Below are 20,196 nucleotides of genomic sequence, written 5' to 3' on the forward strand. Positions count from 1 at the left end.
TCTAGAGCAAAGTTGAGACCAAATGAGGAAACAGATGAGTTTGGTGGCCATGGTTCTTACTTGGCATTTTTCGGTTGGGCAGGGTCGTCAGGAGGAGGAATGATGACTGGTAATGGGTGGCGGGATAAGATTTCTTCTATGGTTGCAGGGTTAAAGGTACGGTGCTATCATTCCCAAGAAGGAGGCTAGATTTTCTTATAGTCAAATGTTGCTTAGGCACGATTTCGCCTTAAATCCATGTTGGCTATAGATCTAATCGAGTCTTCCTCGATCTGGTTATGGAGCAAACATGGAGCTTGGATTGCAGCCTAGCAGATAGCGAGAGATAGGTTCCAGGGCTAGTGGGTGGATGGTGGTGCAACAGTACGAAGGAGATCGCGACGGTGCTGGTCTGACTTTTTGTTGTCGTTTGGCTTACTTAATGGATTAGGGGTCTTTGGATCTGGGCTAAGCTTTTTGGGATTCTGCTGGCCAGTTTGTTGCTTTGTTTTTGTTTTTACGTTAATGTTTTGGGAGTTAGTAGTCTTAGGCCATGAATAAAGCCCTATCAAGTTATTGTAGGAAGAGTAGGGCTGAATGCCTATGTGTGCATTCAAAGTGCCTTATCTGTTCAAGAGAAAACCTCGTCACGAGACAAAATCAAATGGATGCAACCTCCTAGTGGCAGGATGAAACGAAATGTCGCCAGAGGTTGTTATGGTCGGCAGCATAGTGGGAAAGCAGGTTTAATTATTTTATGGCTTTACATGAGTTTTATCTTTTGATATGTCACCATTGTGAAGCAAATAGAGTTGCCCAGATGCCTGGTATGTTAACCCTTGCTAGTTGGTACATGTTTGAATACATATGATTAGTGGATGCTCCTATTATTTTTCGGGACGTTCTCTTGTTACTAATAGTTCGGGGTTTAGGTTATGCGTCCCCCACTTTGTATTCAGTAGTTTCAATTAGACTTGAGGACAGCTGCACCAATCCTTATTATTATTATTTTTTTTTTTAAAAAGGTTTCTAAATTGGTTCATCATTTGTGAATAAAATTTTCATTACAAATACTTTAATTTTTCTGTTTCTTTTTTCCCTGCAAACAACAAGAACATAAAATAAGTGTGGCATGAGAAGCAAACGACAAATCGACCATAGAAAGTGGGTAACTCTTTACAAGTCCAAATCTGTTCCAAAATTTTAGCTTGTATCAATTAAATTACAGAAATGAACTTTGGCAAAGCATTGGTATATAGGGCAATGATAGGGGGTGTTACATCATATATCTTAATTTACCGGTTTACTAGTCATTTGGACAGTAAACGACAACTATCATTATTTTTTACTTATGTTTCGAACTTTTAGTGGATCAAAAAGTTGAATTTTTATTTAGTTCATATTTTGAGAAAATTTTATTCACAAAAGTTGTAGAGGACGTTAAACTGAATCCATGGACATGTGGTGTGCTCAAATCAGAGTTCAAATGTGAAAGTTATGATCTAAAAATCCCGAGTTACCATTTTCAAACTTGGGTATAGATAGGGAAACTTACCATTTGGGGTGATTTCCATTGTACAAAACCCAAAACCTTGATTCAATTCTCTCTAGCCAGGACCTGGCTATCTGACCCGACTTGAAATTTTTATGCGGCCATAACTCTGCTGGCCAACGACCAAATCGGACGCTACCAGTCCAATTCGAATCCTCTTCCTTCCCTCTTTTGATCTGTAGAGGTGATGTGGTACGATTTGAGGGGTAGGAAAAGCAGCAAGCCAAAATCAACATCGGCAGATCAGTTTTGGTTACCTAGTCAAAACTTGTGATTCCAGCCACCATTTTCGGTGAGACCAGTTTGGTCTTGAAGTACATGAGACGCACTTCAATCACTCCAAACTGCTTTGGACGATTCGTAGCACGGAGGGAGAATCAAGAGTTTATTTAATTCGGCCCCAATTTCTTTTCAAGTAAATTCCAGCTAAATGGTTAAGTTTCTGACTTTGTGTTAGTTGAGAAAGTTGTTGGGGTTGATGAGAGGAACATGGTGATGCATTTTCATGACCCAATTTGGGGTCAGAGTCGGCGATGAGTAGGGCCCACGTGCAACCAGTTGTGGTGGCTTGTGGGGGCGTGTGAGGCCACTTCTGGTCTTCTGTCTTGGCTAGTTAGATAGAGTTTGACGATACGAACGTGTCGATATGATTCTTGTTATGTTTGGAGAAATTTTGAAATCGATCAAAAATTTCAGTGTTTTGGATTTTCGGGTTATGATTTGCGGAAATCAGACCGTTAGATCGTCTTTATTTTTCGTTACGATGTTTAAATAATTACGATGAAAAAATTCTTGAAGTTTGAGCCAAATCGAATGTGATTTCAGATGTTCAACAAATTATTTTGTGCGAGGGGATTTCGGGTTTCATTCTGGAATCGTATTTAACCTTCGAATCTTCAAATATTGTTTACAAATTATAATTGTTTACAGGGCGACATATGGAGCCATCGCTCGACGAGAACCCCTACGCTTGGCTACATTAGCCTTATACTGTGAGTGAACATTTTGTTTTGGATTAAATTCAGTTTAGTCCCTCAGACTTTAGGCCAAACATCAGTTTGGTCCCTCATCTTTTTTTTAATCAAACTCATCCCTGAGCTCTCAAATTCCATCAACGTCGTCCAAAATTTGAATCCAACGCCAAAAGTGACGTCATGCGCTGAGCTGGACCCGACAAGGAGGGCCCACATTTCAGTTTCTAACCCCCCCTGGAGGGCAGAATCGTCTTTTTGAACTGTTTGCCTCTAAAATTTTTAACAAAATGCTAGCATAATCCTTAAATTGGTATTAAGAATTTCCAAACCATAAAATATGGATCAAACCTGCAAATTTTCCAGAAAATGAAGAGAATTTGACAAAATCCAGAAAATTACCATAAGTTGACCAAAACCATAAAATTTGATGAAAATACTGTTTATAATTAGCAATCAAATAGAATAGATGCAGCAATGTGTTGTTTACATCCAAACAAACAAAAAACCACTGTTTGGAAGAAGTTGCATAAAATTATAGCCCTAATCATCTGACCAAAAGATTAGGACCAGCAACCATGTGACACAGCACATGGTTGCACAAAAAATTGCAACTTTGCATCTCTAAATCCTAACGAACCTTGGTTGCTTATCCCCCTCTTCACATGCTCTATTTTCCAGCATTCTGTGCATTTTGTCGAATCCTTGCAGATGACCTTGATGAAGCTTGTGAAGATTGTACAGCAGTAGAAGTGGCTTTACCCTTGCTGGCATGAGCTTTTGGGGGTCTTCCCTGGCTTGTAGCAGGTCTAGCTGCTGCCTTTGCTGCTGCCCTCTTTGCATCTCTCTTTTTCTGTAATAATAACATGAAAAATATCAACTAGGAGCAAATGATGTGTCTTCAAACATAATTAAGAAAATTGCATCAGTTACCTTCTCTTCCATTTGTATCTGCTTTGCTTTTGCCCTAAGCTCATTCTTTGTTTTTGGTGGTGGTTTGGTACCCTTTGCCTGCACCAAGTAAGCTGCTCAGTACCATATCAATTGCATTTAAATTAGGATTAAATCATAACCACAGAATACCTTAGTAGATGATGCGTCTCCACTGTTTAGCCTACTCTTCTTTGTCCCATTAGCTGCTGCTGTCTTGGGTGGAAGATGCCTATGACAGGTCTTGACATTGTGACCGAATATGCCACAGTTGCCACACTTCAAAGATTTTTGGACCCTTCCAAGCTTGGGTCCTTCAGTCTCCTTCTCAGATGCATCTTTGATTCTTTTTGTCCTTGGCCTACCAGGCTGTCTATTATACTGAGGAGGGAGGATGGCAGGTTCTTCAGAAGGCATCCACAAGTCCATCCCATTCACAGCCTTCACTGTGTGGGAGTAAATGTCCATGTAGGTCTTGGTCAAATAGCAGGCATCCACATATGCTTCAGGCTGTTCTCTCATGAAGTTGATAGTAGAGCAGGCATGCTTGCAAGGTATACCTGTTAGATCCCATCTTCTGCAAGCACAGCTCCTTCTTTGCAGATCAACCACATACCTGCCTCCTCCAATGCTCTCCACCTCTATTTTAGGGCTCCCAGTACCACTAGGGATGCAATCAGTTGTAGACTTAACCTTATTCTTCTCTAAAATCTCCCTAGGCTTGGGGGAAATGGGATCCACAACTTTGCTCATCTTCTCTTTCCTTAATGCAATCCTCTTCATCAACTTCACCCTGATTTCTTCAAAGCTAGAAATCACAGGTTTGGATCTTGCTGGTAATATGAAAGCATTGAAACTTTCACAAAGATTGTTCAGAAGCACATCACATTTCAAGAATGTGTTAAAATGTGCTCTACACTAGTGCTTAGGGTTCCTTGAAGGTTGTGCAAGATCTGTAATTTGTAAAAGACACAAACAATTAGCAGCAAGCAATAACAATTAACCAAACTTGAGCAAATAAAATTTAGGAAGCAAGTTACCAGTTAACCAGTCATAAGCAGCTACATCCATCCGCTTAATCAGAACCATCTCCTTCCAGAAATAAGCCAAAGTGGTGGATTTGGCAATTGACCAAAGCTGGTCCTTCATGGCTTTTCTGGGAAACACCTTGTTGAAGTTGGTCCATAGGTGTCTGACACAGAACCTATGATCAGCAAGAGGGAGAACCTCTTCACATGCAGGAAGCAACCCCTTCTGCTTGTCAGAAATAAATGTTAATCCATTTCCTTCTCCAGTGATATTTAGGTCCTTTTGTAAAAGCCTCAGAAACCACAGCCAAGAATCCTTGCTCTCCTGCTCCACCATTGCATAAGCCACCACATAGGTGGTGTTGTTTGCATCCAGCCCCACTGCAGCAAGCAGTTGACCTCCATAGGCACCCTTCAAGTGGCAGCCATCTACACCCAAAATGGGTCTGCAACCACTCCTGAACCCCATCTTCAGTGCACCCAAGCAGATATACATTCTTTTAAAGACAGGGGCCTTGTCAGGATTGTTGAAATCACACTTGATTTCAACAGTTGTGTCCGGGTCCACCCTTCTCAGCTCAATTGCATATTCTTGCACCCTTGCATACTGTTCTTTCAAGGACTTTTCAAGTTGTTGCACAGCAGCTTTCTTAGTCCTGTATGCTTGCTGAAAGGACACCCTTGCCTTTACCCCAGCTGACATGGACTTCATAAGTGCTTCTGTTGCAAGAAAACAAGATATACTTAAGCAATCAGCCACAAAATACATATTTAGTTCAATAAACTTGTAAACAAAATAGAAGTGAACTTTAACATTTACCTGTTGAGATGTCAGGATTAAGTTGTATCATGTTAGCAAACTTTTCAATCAGATATGGGGTTCTAACAGCAGTGTTGTCAATAACTCTTGCACAGCTATGCTTTTTTTGGTAGGTCTTGATCTGAAATGTATTCTCATGTTACATCTTGGATGCATACAGCTCAAAGTCACAGTTCTCAGCTTTGCAAATAGCCCTCAGCCTTTTTTTGTCATTCTTCACAAAAATAGGGACCCAACCCTTCTGAATTGCCTGCTCCCTTATAGCTGCTCTCAGGATTTGAGGGGTAGCAAACAACATACCCTTGCAGAAATGTGGGTCCTTCATGTCCACCTTAAGGTTGAATTCTGGAAAGTTAGGTCCCTCTCCATCATCATCAGAGTTGTGTTCTTGCCCTATTCCTTCTTCATCAGAGTCAATAGCCCCAAACATACCCTCATTGTCCTCATCCTCAGCTCCTTCATCCACATTACTTCTCCCCACAGAAGCAGTACCACATCCCTCCTCTAAAGCCCTTTCACCTCCCTCAGGGTCTGTTAACCAGTCAAACAAGAAGTCATCATCAACTCCATAGGCTGCAACATCATCATCATCAGCAGCAGGGTTATAGTCATCATCTTGACTATCTTCTTTTGAACTAAACTTCAATCCTCCTTCAGACTCACATTCCTCCTCATCCTCACATGATACCCAGCCATCCTCAACCTCAATTTGTATATCCTCTCCCTCTTGTCCTCCTAAATTCTCACCATCATCTCTAAACCCTAAACCCTCACCATCATAGTCATCATCACTATCACCATCAACTTGCTGAAACTCCAATTTACCCTTTCCTTTATCAGCAGGATCTATGACAGGAACTCTGCTTGCTTGAGTTGGCACATCCTCTTGATGCTCAATAATCTTCACACCAGGCAAAGCCTTCCTAATTGCCTGCATCTTATACCTTTTGCCCTTCACTTGGTTTGGCACCTGAGGCTGCTTCTTAGGAGAATCAGGCAGCTCCTTAATCTTGACACTTGTTCTTGGCTTTGTTGGTGAATCTGGTAGCTCTTCTATGACAACATTGCTTGACGCAGCTTGACTCCAACCAGGTATTTGGTCTTCATACATAAACAAATCATCCAGAGATTCTTCATAAGCAGGGTCCAGCTCCAAATGGTGAAGGTAAAGTATCACCAACCTTATTTCAGGCACCAGGCAACACATTCTGATCACATCACTATCACAGCTCAGCTTTGTCTTTCCATCCTCCTCACTGCCAATGGAATACCAGTAATCTATCCTTGTCCCAGCGTATTTAGGGTTGATGCCCCTCACCATGCCATCCACTTCAGTCAATGACATTCTGTCTTTATCAACGTTATCGTAGTAACTGATGCTTCCTCCAATGTACTTACCTTCAATGTGATCTATATAGCCACCATGGTATACCTTGGTGGTAAAATAATCAGGGTGAACTGAAAGTGAAAAAAACACTGTTAGAACAGCATACCACTAACCAAATAGCCACAACACCTTGTCAAAAGTAAACCACAATACAGCCCTAAACATGGTACGGTTGCATAAAACAACAATAAGCACAATAAAGGACAATAAATAAGCCAACAACATAGTTTAACAGCTCCAACAACCAAAACCGGCCAAAAATGAATTCTTTAGTAGGACCACTGGCCCTGCAGGACCACAGACCCAGTCTTAAATCCCGTAATTCACATACTCAACAACAAGCACATGCAACCTTGCATATTTAATTCCTTTCTTATATAAAGAGAATCCTAAAGAGAAACAGAAGACCACAAAATACAATTCCAAACCCTAATTCTTGAAACCCCCAAATGAGAAGCTTCCAACCCTTATCTGACAAAACCTAAACCCTAAAATCACAACCTTGTACTTCGAAGCTTCCAAACCCTAAATTTCCAAACCGAGTAACCAAACAGCCAATAAATTTCAATTCGAATGCAATACAATATACCCAAGAACAAACAAGGCCCCAAATCGAAAAACCAATAACCTCTTAATCAAACCCAAAACAGAAAACCTCCGAAAAAAAAAACCCAGAAATCTTCATTTTCGAATTCAACACTCACCGTAGTTTGGAATTTCTTCGCCTCCATTTTCCAATCGAGGTATCCAGTCATCGGGCTCAGCCATGTCGATGCTCTAATCCAGTAATAGGTTGATGTGGGTTCTTCAATCTAGGGTCCAAATTTTCCAGGTGGTTCACGAACAGAGAGAGAGAGGTCGAGAGAGATAGAAGGGATTTAGGTTTCAATTAGGGATTAGGTTTGCTCCTTTGGGAATTGTTATCGAGGCCGTAATGGTGGGAAAATGGTCAGGGTTATTTTGGACATTTCATACAAATTTAGGTTAGAAACTAAAATGTGGGCCCTCTTTGTCGGGTCCAGCTCAGCGCATGACGTCTGTTGAAACCGAAAAAAATTCAAAAGCCCATAATGAAAAATATTTTCCGTAAAGGAAAAAGTGTAGGAGAAGCACGTTGCTTCTAGAAGTTTATTTTAACTTTATCTACTGTTGGGATACTCTAGCTTTATTCAAATTCTACAAAGGAGAGAAAGTAGAACAATACAACAATTAATGAAGCTGAGGGGTACACGTTCAGCAGATAAAGATAAAGGTAGAGTTATTGATGCCAAATTAATCACAAACTCTCAGCCTTGATATGTTTGAGTCCAGCTCCATCAAGACGTGATAATCTTGGCAAACCCAAGTTGCCTATATATAAAGAGACTCTACAGCAAAAAAAGAGAGGACGTGAGGAGCATAGCTGCGTGAGGAGGACTGTAAAGAAGCAGAGGACAGCAGCCGAGGAGAGAAAGCAAGAAAGAAGAGGGTGAGACTTTCACCGAGCTGCACCTTTTCCTTTGCTGTTCTCAAATGATGCAGGCCTCCAGCGATACCGTAGGGTATAAATATCATGCTCCGACAAGGCGTGCCTTAGGGTGCCGATATTGTCGTTGAGCTTCGACTCGGCGTGCCTTAGGGTGCCGAAACTACTTTCAAAGCTCCGGTGGCGGTGCCTTACGATGCCAATACTGTTTTCAGAACTTTGAAACAGCGAGCCTTCGGGTGCCGATATCATCCTCAAGTCTCAAGTTTGGGTTAATACACCCCGAGACTGGCAGAGGACCTCACACGAATCATCATCCAGGCCATGCTTTCATAAGAGGTCTTGGTTTAAATTAAAAATGATGATAAAAATAAGAGAACTCTGTCAATTTCACTTAAACACTACACGTGATCCACCTGCATAGCCAGGGAGAGAAGTTGTCAAAATGAATCCGATTCTGCAGCAGACTATAAACTTAATGCCCACAAACAAGTTGACATCAGAACTAACACTACAAATAGTCATGCCGCTACCCAGGAGCATCTTGACTTAGCTAAAATTTTGTTCAATATTTAGCTAAGGGAAGCTACCCAACGGGTACTACCCCACTTTTGTACACGCTGATCAATCAGCTATCAATGAAACGAGGAATTATTCAAACCATTGTTACCAAGTCTAGCACTGAGGGCAACTGGCAACGCCAGCAATCGTCAGCGGACCACGTCCGCTACGTGGTGCACTTGGACCAATCTTAATTCCTTTAATGTTTCATTGATTGACAAAAGAAAACTCTAAGTCAAAGTACTAGCGGTACAAACACATCATAACAAACACATTCAAAAAACTTCATTCCATTCCAAAATATTCGTTACAAGTTGTTATGCCTCAGCGGCTACAAAAGAAAAAGAGAATATAGTGGAGGTTTCAACATCAGGGGTTGCCTTCGGCATCTTCTGTTTCAGCATGCGGCGGCAGGATTGCGCGGCTCGTTTGATCAGACCCTCGGGCTGTGGGACTTGGAGTTTCTATCGTGCCGTCCGCCCGGGTGTGCGCCGCCAGGAAGCCAGCACGTGACACCTCCGACTGGGTAGGAGGAGGAGTCTGCTGGGACCCTTCCGCTGGGCGTGCACCACTTTCTCCACTGCCTGAGCGGGCACCTCCCGCTGGGGCAGTCACGACATTCTTCTCCGGCGGGGCACTCTTAGCCGGCGGCTCATCGGGCTGGGACGCTTTCGCGAAGTCGATGGCGCCCTTCCGCTTCAGCAGTTCTACGTTCGCTAAGGCCCCAGCCTTCGCCGACTCCGTCAGAGCTTTCTTATACTCCGCCGACTGTTTGAATGCCTCAACAGCGGCGGCCGCGGCGTTATTTTCTTCAACCCTCAGGAGGGCAACCTGACCCTCCAGCCGCTTCACCTCCGTTATCCTGGCGGTGGACTCCCGCTGCACGATAATGAGCTTCTTATCCTTGGCGGCTATCCGTTCCTGCAGAAGGGCGATGTCCTGCTCCAACTTGGAGACGCGTTCATTCCTCTTCAAGTCCCGCTGGATGGCCACCGTCAGCTTGCCGCGGGAGTCCGCAGCGTCACAATCCGCCTTTGCCAGACGCAGTTCCACCTCCGCCAGCTTCTCCCTCCCCTCCGCCAGCTTCCTCTGGAGACTTTGAATTTCCTCCCTGAGCTCCCCTTCGACCACAGGCTGCTTTGACGCCGCCTGGAACATGTCATGCAGCCCTGCGGATATTTGACCAAACGCCGAGCTGTAGGGCGACTGGTCAATAACCGTTGGGCTCGAGATCCCCGCTAGGCCGCCGAACAGTAGCCGTTCGCAGAGATGGAAGAGGAACTCCCGCTCACCATCCGTCATAAACTCCGCATACGCGGCAAATGAGTCCAAGTCTTCGACTGGGCTCAACGGGCCTTCTTCTGCTGACGGACCCTGATGGTCTCCACATCCTCCCCCTCTTCCTCGTCGGGAGAGTCAATCTTCCGGCGCTTTCTCTCCAGCACCCTTGTATTGCCGGCAGCGGCCCTCATGTCCTTCGCCGGCGGCTCCTCCCTTGCCCTGGTGACGGTCTCCGCCGGCGGCACCGTTCTTTCTTTATGGGGACCGCGCCTGTTGGCGGGTACCCTCTCCTTCTGAGAAGCCGCTACTGCGGCCCCCTTTTTCCCGCCCCCCACGGGGGCCCCCGCCTGGACAACAGGCAAGCCGTCGTCACCAAGATGGGAGTGGTGCGGCATTGGCAGCACCACCAGAACCTCAGACTGGCTCAGCGCCAGTGTCTCGGGGTTCACCAGTGTCTTCTGGGCCGCCAGCCCCTCGGCGTACATAATCTCCAGGAAGTTATCTACCTCCGCACGGTCCATTGCTTTTTCAAAAGCGTCGCGACTCGATTTGTTACCCGGCGGAGTTTCTAAAAAAAAAATAAGCTAGTCAGCCTGGGTTATTTATTACAAAAAAAAAAAACAGTATGGCGGAGATTTCTTACCAACGGAGCGAGTTAGCCGCTGATCGACCAGCAACTCCCAACCGGTCAGAAGTTGGAAGTCCAGCAAGTTGCGGTTCCGCCAGCAACCTCTGATCGGTGCTACGCGACACTCTTCTTCTCGCGTTAGGTTGTACCGCAGTCCCGCTGCACAAACACAATAGTCGTTAGTAAAAATACCAGTCTGCAAATACAAGAATCCGCCAACTATGTTCAGCGGAAACCGGTTACCAACCTCGGATGGGTTGGAACTTCGACTTAATCCTAAACGTCGGCCCTTCCTCGTTCTACCCAGCCTGATACTCCCACCCCTCTATGGCGACGCAGAAGGTCCCCCGCCAGTAGGACATTGAATCCCTTAGATTCTCGATCAGCTTGGGCGCTCCCTGGCGGCGGCTCAAGTTCACTTGCCCTCTGCAACCCTGGCGCTTCACATAGACCAGCTCGTAGAAGTGAAGCACCTCCGCCACAGTAGGCCCCTCACATCCGGACAACCGCCACAGAGAGTTTAGCGCAAGCATCAACCGCCACATGTTTGGGCAAATTTGACCGAAGGCAAGGCCAAATTCGCACACCAGGATTTGAAGATTCGGCACCAGCGGGAGTGTCACTCCTTGGCGGAATATCGCCTCGTGTACGGCGGCAAACCGCCCCGGGAGAATCGATGCCTTCTCTTCCACCGTCGGCGAGCGCAATTTCACCGAGCCCGGCAGCCGGAACGTCCGCTTCACCCTATTAACGGCGGCAACATTCATCCGCCCTCCTGCCTCGTCAACAGGGGTGCCATCCTGGAGGAACCACGCTGACTCAGCGTCCTCCTCCGCTGTTTCTTCTTCCCTAGTGGAGCCGCTGGCAGCGCTGTTGCTTGCCAACCGCTCATCGTGCCTAGCTTTGGCCGCAGCGGCCTCACCCGCCCTAGAGCTCTCTGGACGTGAAGCACGACCCATGACTTCTTCCCAAGGTATGGTCTGTAGCGGCTCAACCTCTAGCGGTTCTGGCAGTGAGGTTCCTGCATGGGCAGACGGACGCAACGAGTCAATAAATATTTTATCCGCCGCGCTGAACGACACGTCAGACCCGGAATCCTCACTGCTCGAAATCTCTATGACGTTAGCCATCCCAAACCCTAAAACCCACACCAGTTAGCACAAACACAGATCTAGCCTATTCCTACATCAGTTATAGCCAAGAACATCAACAACAGTTTACCCAGAAAACACCAAAACAAGAACAAACAACCCGCAAACACTTAACCCAGATTCGACCATCTAGTAGATCCAGAAATCCCAACTGTGTCAAAAACACCAAAAACCATCCCCAAAACCTACTTTACACACTCAGAGCACGCCAAACAAGAACAGAACACCCCAAAATCAACAAACCCAGAAACTGACAGAAGCAAACACACAGAAATTCAATGGAACATGGATGAGATTCAGAGCACCAACCTCAAAGGTGAAATCTTTGGTGTGATTGAAGGCTCTTGTCTTCGCAGGTAGAGGCCTCGTCCCCAAGATCCGATGGCTCAACAAATTTCGTCCCCCGGAACTCTCTTCGCAAATCGCACAGAGCTTGAAGACGACGACTCAGGTTTGAAGTTTTCACAAAGTGTCAAATCTCGCTAAAGTTCCCCTCCCCCTTTTATGTCCACATCAACGCGTTCTAAGTCGTCCGCTCAAAAACGACATCACACACCAGCCGTACACGTGTCGCAGGTCTCCACTTACTCTCCGGATTAACTGAGGCGTCGCCTCGGTTACGAAATCCATAATTACTATCATTAATGGCGAGAAGACGGCCAGGCTTAGGAGACAAGCCTCTGCACGCTAACCCTCTACGGGTTGGACACATGTCAACCACCACCAGACGTAGCGTCTGGTGGAAGTAACCACTTGGGATGACTTCACCAACCGTCAGAAGCCTCCGCTGAGCGAAACCCCGCCAGCGGAACTTCTCCCTTGTCATCCCCCAAGAGACGAAGTCTCCGCTGAGCGAAACCCCGCCAGCGAAACTTCTCCCTTATCATTCCCCAAGAGACGAAGTCTCCGCTGAGCGAAACCCCGCCAGCGAAACTTCTCCCTTGTCATTCCCCAAGAGACGAAGTCTCCACTGAGCGAAACCCCGCCAGCGGAACTTCTCCCTTGTCATTCCCCAAGAGACGAAGTCTCCGCTTAGCGAAACCCCGCCAGCGGAACTTCTCCCTTGTCATCCCCCAAGAGACGAAGTCTCCGCTGAGCGAAACCCCGCCAGCGAAACTTCTCCCTTATCATTCCCTAAGAGACGAAGTCTCCGCTGAGCGAAACCCCGCCAGCGAAACTTCTCCCTTGTCATTCCCCAAGAGACGAAGTATCCGCTGAGCGAAACCCCGCCAGCGGAACTTCTCCCTTGTCATCTTCCAAGTGACGAAGTCTCCGCTGAGCGAAACCCCGCCAGCGGAACTTCTCCCTTGTCATCCCCCAAGTGACGAAGTCTCCGCTGAGCGAAACCCCGCCAGCGGAACTTTTCCCTTGCCCTCCTGCAAGCGGGGCGTCTTCCGCTACACACCTCTAGCGGAACCCCCTTTTCATCTTGCAAGTTGCGTGCTTTGTTCAGCGCAATATCGCTCAATAAAGTACCGCCAGGCACGTTTACTAGACGCTGCTTCCTGCTGCAGTCAGCGGGGGGATATCCACCAACGGCGGATCCCGAGGCCATGCCTCACTCTGACAACGACCGACACGCGGCGTTACGGTCAGACCGTCCCTACGGGACACAGGGACTTGTCAACAGTCTACGACGGCCCTGATCAGGCACGTTGACCCCCGTCACTCGGGTACTAAGATTGGGTTCGCTACCCAACACCCTCTGCTCCGTGCAGCTCCCCCTCAACAAACAATTTGCCAACCATCCGGAGGTCTATCTTAGCCTGGGAGTAGGGGACTCCCTGGGGGGCCTAGCAGGGGCCCACCCGAAAGGGTATAAAGCGTTTGCTCACTAAATCCATGGTTGACAACGCACTGACGCTAATTATGCTCTTGCAAGTCTAGCGGAAGAAAACGCTTCAAACCGCCGAGCAACTCCCCAACCAAGATTGCCCTCCTTGACTGGGGACTTGGGGGACTTGTACATACATGTACATTTGCAAGCATAATTAGCTATAATGGGCCACGCTCATTGTACCGCCAAAGGTACTAATTCCAACCAAAGGAATGACATACAGGTACACCGCCAGGCGGGCTACAACCTCAACGTCGGATCACCCCCAGATCACCACCGACGCGCCGCCACGCGCCGTGCCAAAATGGCATTAGTAGCGCCCAAAGCTGGGAACTGAAACACTTCAGTCCCACATCGAAAACAAAGAGAAGAACCTTCTCTTCCTCACCTATAAAAGGTTCTCTCCTCTCTCCTCATTAATTACGCATTCAATACTTACCTACTGTTACTTTGTCAACATAAATACATTGACTAACTTAGGCATCAGAGAGTTGAAGACCGCCCAGCGCGGTCTCCCTTTAACGCCCTTTGTATTTTACTTGACAGGTAGCGGAAGCTTTGACAGCATCACAAGTATCGATCCGCCCACCGGATCAGCGTTAACAAAGGTTCAGCTACCGCAGAACTTTTAGACATTAACACCTATTATTGCTTAATTTATGATATTCGTTAATCTCGCGTTTTCTTATTTAATGATTTGGAAAATCGTGTTATATTTCTTAATCATAGTTTTCTTTGCTATCTTTTATGAGATTGATCTCACTTAAGAATTCTCGAGTGCAGTTGGGAACCGTACTCGGGTAATTGATTGTGATTATTACTTGTTGCGAGATTTTGGGGAAGGTTTATTGATTTCGATTTTCATATGTTTTTCTTTGTCATACTTGTTGTGATATTATTACCATACTAGCATGTTGTACTTGTTCCGCCTTTTTAGGCGATGTGATTACTACCTTCGCGGTAGAGTCACTAAATTAAGCCATTTTCGCTTTTGTGGTGATGTGGTGCTGCCTTAGTAGTGGTATCACGAAAGGCTAGTGCCCCATCCACCTCTGTAAAGGTAAAGGTACGGGAGTATGGGAGTACTTTTAGCCTGAGAGGCTCACTTGTATGGTTGTTGTCTTCCCCTATTTATGCTTTACTATTTCTGACTAGCGGGGCTAAGTCATTCTTTCGAATATTTTCTTAAACACTTGAATGCATCTCTGAATTTATAAATGTACAAGTGGGAGAGTATTAACTTCTCGTTTTCGTTTTATTCCAAATATTTATTTTCATTCACTCACGCTAACAATTTTAATTACTTTCCCCTGGGGCTCTTCGGTTTTAATGCCCAGTCTGCAAATTAGCTGGTTCGGCATGGTAGGAGTTGAGGCATAACATCAGCTGCTGTTGTATTTTTGATTGTAGATTACTTATTTAACCTACGTGTGTACTTTGATTTCATTTTCCTCCTCTAGATTTCTCTGATAGCTTGTGGAATTAATGTGTTTAAGTTTGAGAGTTATATTTGAGTATTTAGAGATATGTTAGATATCGGGTATTTAGTTGACTACTGTGGAAGTGTTGGACTTGTCATACTTGTTATGGAGTTGGTGTGTTGTGAAGTTAATCGTGATTGTGGGGAGTATGTAGACTTCAAGAGTTGAGGATGGTGGATGATTTTAGAAGTGTAAGTTGTTTTTTACATGTTTCTGGTAGTCTATCTTTAAAGGTGATTCTACCGAAGTTCTGGTAGAGTTATTCCTAAAGTGCTCCCCACAGGGTTACCTCGGATTTCAGGGTGAAATCTGAGGTAGGTCCTATCACGGGGCCTCAATTCCTAGGTTTCATGCCATGTAAGCAAATACAAATTTTATTTTCAATTCAACACAATATATCTTGCCACATCATAATCTTGCAACACTAACTTTACCCTTTTTTTTTTTTTTTTAAAATAACTTTACCCTTTTATATTTCCTTTTAGATTTTTAAAGGGTGAATCAATGAAACTAATGAATTTTGATTAGGTGATGAAAAAAAATATTGCGTGTTGCAGCAACTATTAATTATGTATTAATTTAAGGGAGATGTCATTCAATTATAAGAAAACCCTAAAGAGAGAGAGCGGCAGAAAACTTCTCTTTTTGTGACCGGCTTCATCTGGACATCTGCAAATTCGCACTCGTCCGACGGCGTACGATGTCGAGTAGGCCTCTATGCTCTGCCAACATCTTGGTGCTGCTGGGTGATTTAAGGTTAGGCTCGGGGGCAGCAATTTTTGTGTGGTTTTTGCTCGAAGTCTATAGATTGTGCCTAGGCAGCGGTTCTGGTGTCACTTCCCTGGGCTCGTGGTCTGATTGCTCTGATTCTGAAGTGTGGCGACGGCGCTGGCTTTATGGTTAGGGTTTTGCTTCATTGACGGCGTTTGAGATCAGCGGATTTGAGGTTGTTGCCGCGCGGGATTGTTTCATGGAGTTGGGCGGCTGCACTTGCGACGAGGATAGAGACTTGAGTCGGGTTTAGGCCCAACTGGCCTTGGGTTGCTCTCTTGGGCTTGGTGGTTTTAGGCTTGCATTTTGTTAGTAGCTTTGTTTACTTTATATAAATTCCCTAAGTTTTTTAGGAAGCTATGCACTTTATGTGCCTTTTAGCAAATCTTCTGGAGTAATACCAAAAGAAGATATCTGCTTTTCGATGTATTTGAATGTCTAATGAGTGGTCTAATCCTATGTACGATTGTGGGTACTAACACATCTTCTTGTCTGGCAGACAACGGAAAGGTATGTAATGGCCTCTCTAGCTTGAGATGAATGATATATTTCTTTGATTCAAAAAATTTAAGGGAGATGTCTATAGATTCTTTCACCAATATTTTTCTTTATTTAATTAAATTATTTCCTATAAGTTTCTTTCCAAATAGCATTAATATATTGAATTAGGTGACAGGAAATAGGCATGAAATTTTTTTTTTTCAAAATAATTTAGAGCGATTAGATTTTGGATAGATAAGATGATGTTTTTATTTTTTATTTTTTTTATTTTTTTGTATAAGAATTATATGGCATAATTTGGTAAATATGTGATGCATGTAGGTGACAATGTGACATGACATCTAAAATTGAGGTAACAAATTTTAGGCCTCATCGTGGCCAACAATCATTTTCCTTCTATATATACAAAAATTACACTGCAAACTTAGAAACCTCAAAGACGCAAAATTAAAATGTGAAAAGAGAGTAGTTATCTATGATCACAATTGAGAGATGGCAGTCACTAGCCGCTCTAAAATTAGTCTCCATGTGAACTTAATCTCATCGTGGGATTACTAATCCATTTTATTGATTACTAGCTGCTCCATCACTTATACGATGAGTACTTCCTCCTTGTTTTCTTGTTTTTGCTCATTTTTTTTACTTTTCTGGTCCTCCTTTTTCTTTCCCCACAACACGCTATAGAGACCAGCAACCAGCAATACGCCTCCACCAATACTGCAACAAAATGAAGTCGTTAACGAAAATGAACAATGCTATACCGCCTATACATATATACAAATGATTTTTCGTATTTGTAATGCGATAAATGTTGTATGCATACCATATGCCATACAAATGGGTCAAAAAAATTGAAGAAAAAGTTGGGATATATGAGTAGCAAAAGTAAGAGAAATGATGGATGAAGGTATGGATAAGTATGGACCTTCCCCAGTAGATGGCTTCTTTCCACAGGATTGCTGAGAATATTGCTGTAATAATTAGTGCTAAAGGAGCGAACATTGCTGTGAAAACTGGACCTTTCTTCTGTATGGCCCAAACTTGTAGCCAGTAAGTAATCCCGGTTACAATTACACCCTGCCAGGGCCCATATATGGTAAAAATTAGTCATTTCAAGGAAAAACATGTACCTATTTGCATCTGTACTGTAATTGCATACACATACATACGGCCCCGGGGTTTGACTAGATTCCCCGCAAAAGGACTTTTTTTTTTGCACATTTCTCTCTTTTGTGTCCAGTATGCAATGCAATTTAATGATATGTGATACAAATCAACACATTAAATATATAGGTAAGACACGAATTAACCGTCGAGTGTGGAATTTACAAAAATCTAAGAAACCTAGCTATCAACCATCACAGGTGGTCGAGTTGGTAAGAGCCTCCAGATGTGGAACTCCCATACCCGGGTTCGAATCCCGCCGACGCTTATTGGAGTTAAATCCCAATATATTCTTGGTGGTCAGGGGGGAGGAAGTCTTTTGACAAGATCCCCCGAGCACGGATTAGTCTCTGGGCCTAGGAAGCTTTTGAAGACACCGTGTGATTGAACAATAAAAATAAAATAAAAAAAACCTAGCTATCAAGTAGTGTGATCAATGATGTGATGCAGGAGCAATATGGTAGATCTCTATCTGACAATATTCACGGGAAGATGCAACACTCTATGTCTGTAGCTATTGTAGTAATAAGTCAAAAAGTGAGTCATTATCCTATCTCTTTGGAGGGAATAGGCACCATATATGTAAATGAACATCCCATACATATTTCCAAATAACTTAAATGGCTTTATAATTACCAGTCCCTGTAGCCGACATATATTAGTAGGGCATGACCGCATGAAGATCTCATTGTCTAACTGTCTGCAACATGATCAGTGGCCTATTTGCTTCTTAAAAGACATGGTTAATTGAAATTAAATTAAGGTCCTTACAATATTGAAAATTAACTTTTCACTTTTCTTCCTTTCTTTCAAAGCTGCTAGTTTCTAATTGTTCTTCAATAGAGAATAGTTTTGCAGACGATGGACGGATGAAATGACTTGTGAGATGAATGTTGTATACATAGGTTGTATGCAAAGAATATTTTCTGGCTCGAAAAATAGAAATGACTTACACAGTAGACCACAGCTAGAAGATGAATGTCCCATCCAATCTTCCAAGCTGAAGGCCTTCTCTCAATCGCAATTGTCCAGAAAGCAGACTGCATGCAGCTAAAGAAGCACTGCAGAGCAGTAAGCCTCAACTTTGCTGGATATTCCTTCACAATTGGACCCTAGAACATTGTAAATAAACAAGGGTAAGTGAAATTAAAATCATTGATCAAATTGCAGAAACTAAAAGATGGTATAATTTGATGAACTATAACCTGCAAAATTAGCCACAAAGACCAAGCAGTGTTAGCTGAGAGCATAATGAGGGAACCTTTAATCCACTCCCCTCTGGAGGAACTCTTTGGATGGATTTGGTGGTCTAGATTTTCTGGAAACCAGTTCATGAACTTTAATGGAGGCCCCTTGATTAAAGCATATACCACAGCCCCTGAAAGGCTGGTAACAGAACCCAACACCTTGGCCACACCATGCCAATGCTTTATAGAAATGCTTTCCATCCTTAAAAAATCAAAAAGAAAACTCAGGTATCATATTCACTGCTTGAACAAAAAGAAGAGAAATCAATGGTCCTTAAAATTGATTGACAATTTTAAACCCATGTCAAAATAAAATTAGTACCAAGTACGTACCTTAATAAAACTGCCATAACAAAAGTAATTGCAGGAATTGCAGTGGTGGTGGCTGCAGCAAAAGTTGCAGAGGTGTAGTTGATTGCAACATAGTACAGATTTAAACTCAGTGTAATCCTACAAATTTGTAACATTGAATCATATATAGTTAGAACGTACTGAAATTATACAGTCGGTCTGAGAAGCACAGAAAAGTTCATTACCCAAATAAGGAAATAAAGAAAATCTTGATGAGTAAGGTATAGGAAAGAGGAACTTCTTTTGAGCTGCAGATTGAGAATTGAGGAAAATTAAGTTAAATTCTAATAAATTGAGACAGTAGGATTTAAAGTTCTTCAAATGAAAGCCTATATATATTGAATATTGATGTTCAACCTTTCAAAGAAGAAAGCAAATGGAGCCAAGGCAAGGAAGGCGAAAGCTTGGCGATAGACCACAAACACAAAAGGGTTCATTCCTTTAGAAACTGCTGCCTTAGAAAACAAGGCCATGCCAGCATACACGAATTGTATGAAGATCATTGCAATATAGACTTTATGCTTCTCAGCTGCCATAGATATTGCATAGCTTAAACTCTTCATGATGTGGTATATATTTCTGAAAGTTTTAGTTTTTCATCTGTGGACTCCAAGTTGAGAAACTGGGTGTTCAATATATAGAGGACAGTTTGCTCTGAAACTTCACTTTTCACTGAAGCTTTTAGTCAGCTTTCAGTCACATAGCTTATTATATGTACATACATACGGGGAAACCCTTAAACCAGGTGTCCATATTTTTGAGAAAATAATGGGGACACGTGGGGCTTACAACTACATGATCATCCAATACTCCGCTTCTGTAACTTCGTAATTTCATTTAATCATCTAACTGTAGTTAAATATGTAGATGAACAATGTTTTCGGTCAATATTGAACTGATAAATCAGTTTATCTCATTTTCTGCAAATGATAATTGAATAATCGAGACTTAAACGTTTGATGTTCATATTTTAGACCACATTGCCCCCAAGTGCCCAACTATGTGGTTCTCTCTCTCTCTCTCTCTCTACCCAATGAAAGATCCATGCTGTTTATATTTCCCTCGACTAGTACATGTCAAACTATCTATTT

At 43.6% G+C, this 20,196-nt stretch overlaps 1 protein-coding gene across 1 annotated transcript; it reads right to left on the reverse strand.

Annotated features, from left to right (window-relative positions):
* Positions 1-16,692: 16,692 nt before the first annotated feature.
* Positions 16,693-19,795, reverse strand: LOC133739097 (WAT1-related protein At1g43650). The gene is made up of 7 exons (XM_062166820.1): positions 19,463-19,795; positions 19,291-19,353; positions 19,088-19,204; positions 18,713-18,956; positions 18,461-18,619; positions 17,269-17,420; positions 16,693-17,060 (listed from the first exon to the last, which is right to left on the reverse strand). Exons 1-7 carry the CDS (start codon positions 19,666-19,668, stop codon positions 16,934-16,936), a joined length of 1,068 nt encoding a protein of 355 aa, XP_062022804.1. The 5' UTR covers positions 19,669-19,795; the 3' UTR covers positions 16,693-16,933.
* Between the last annotated feature and the right edge of the window lie 401 nt (positions 19,796-20,196).

This window comes from Rosa rugosa, chromosome 3 (genome assembly GCF_958449725.1).
Source record: "Rosa rugosa chromosome 3, drRosRugo1.1, whole genome shotgun sequence".
In the NCBI taxonomy this organism is placed as follows: Eukaryota; Viridiplantae; Streptophyta; class Magnoliopsida; order Rosales; family Rosaceae; genus Rosa; species Rosa rugosa.

Excerpts from the sequence above, each read along its gene's own strand:
- LOC133739097 (XM_062166820.1), bottom strand. The coding sequence starts at position 19,668 with ATGAAGAGTTTAAGCTATGCAATATCTATGGCAGCTGAGAAGCATAAA. Across the intron at positions 18,957-19,087 it reads GTTATGGCAGTTTTATTAAG|GATGGAAAGCATTTCTATAA; the intron begins GTACGTACTTGG and ends TGATTTTTTAAG. Across the intron at positions 18,620-18,712 it reads CTTTGTGGCTAATTTTGCAG|GGTCCAATTGTGAAGGAATA; the intron begins GTTATAGTTCAT and ends ACAATGTTCTAG.